This window comes from Myotis davidii, unplaced genomic scaffold, assembly GCF_000327345.1.
Source record: "Myotis davidii unplaced genomic scaffold, ASM32734v1 scaffold551, whole genome shotgun sequence".
Classification (NCBI taxonomy): Eukaryota; Metazoa; Chordata; class Mammalia; order Chiroptera; family Vespertilionidae; genus Myotis; species Myotis davidii.
This window is the reverse complement of record NW_006283788.1, coordinates 1033287-1034070: the sequence shown is the minus strand read 5'-3', so window position 1 is coordinate 1034070 and position 784 is coordinate 1033287. Positions and strand designations below refer to the sequence as shown.

The following is a 784-nucleotide window of genomic DNA, read 5'->3' as shown; positions in this document are numbered from 1 at the left end:
GATGGATGGATGGATGGATGGATGGATGGGCGACAGGCTTGTGGGGTAGATGGGTTGAAGTTTCCCTCCAGTCTGATTAGAGGCATCAGCTCTGAGGTCTGTTCTGCCAGGGCACCAAGAGAGCGGTCCCCTTCAGAACCACATCTGGAAGGTGGGTAGCAGATGGTAGACCTTGAAGGGCAGGTGCCACTCTTGATGCTGAGGGTGCACCAAAGCCAGATTAGACCATTCTTTTGGATTCCAAGTGCACGGGACAGTATTTTCCACTTTCTTTAAAAATAATAATAGGGAGCATTTGAGATTGTGCTTCCCAGCATCTGTCATCAATTTGGCTCAAATAAATCCTTATAAAAATTCAAGTAAAATAAAAATAATAGCGTGTGTGTTTCCCTCTCCAGCATGTCCTGAGGTGATGAGAGAACAGAGAAGAACACGAAAGAAAATATCAGATGCCAAGAAACCTCTGTCCGATGCCCTCTGGCCCTGGATCTCATCCCACCTCCTCCTGAATCCCAGTCCGCGGAGGGTGCCCCACCCGCCTCTGAAACCCAGCATCCTGTTTAGCTGCTTGAACACGTTTTTGTAATGATGCAGTAGGAGTGCATTCGGGAAAAGAATCCAGTTCTCAGCCCTCCACCCTCCAGACTCATGAGCTCACAGCCAAGAAGAGAGAGAAGCACAGGGCATGGCCATGTGTCCTCTGGCCTCCGAGTCCCAGCCCACTCCACAAAGTCCTGCTTTAAGATCCTTCTCTTGCTGGACACTGGCCCAGGTTGGAGCCATA

The 784-nt window shown here is 49.9% G+C and overlaps 1 protein-coding gene across 2 annotated transcripts in view; it reads left to right on the top strand.

The window, feature by feature from the left end:
* The window catches only part of ATCAY (ataxia, cerebellar, Cayman type), a 32311-nt gene extending 31644 nt beyond the window's left edge, over nucleotides 1-667 (top strand). For both annotated transcript variants that reach the window (XM_006754064.2, XM_006754065.2), the window contains exon 13: nucleotides 399-667. In XM_006754064.2, coding sequence (XP_006754127.2) covers nucleotides 399-408 — 10 coding nt within the window. In that variant the 3' untranslated portion in view covers nucleotides 409-667. The remainder of the gene's footprint in view (nucleotides 1-398) is intronic.
* The last annotated feature ends 117 nt before the right edge of the window (nucleotides 668-784 follow it).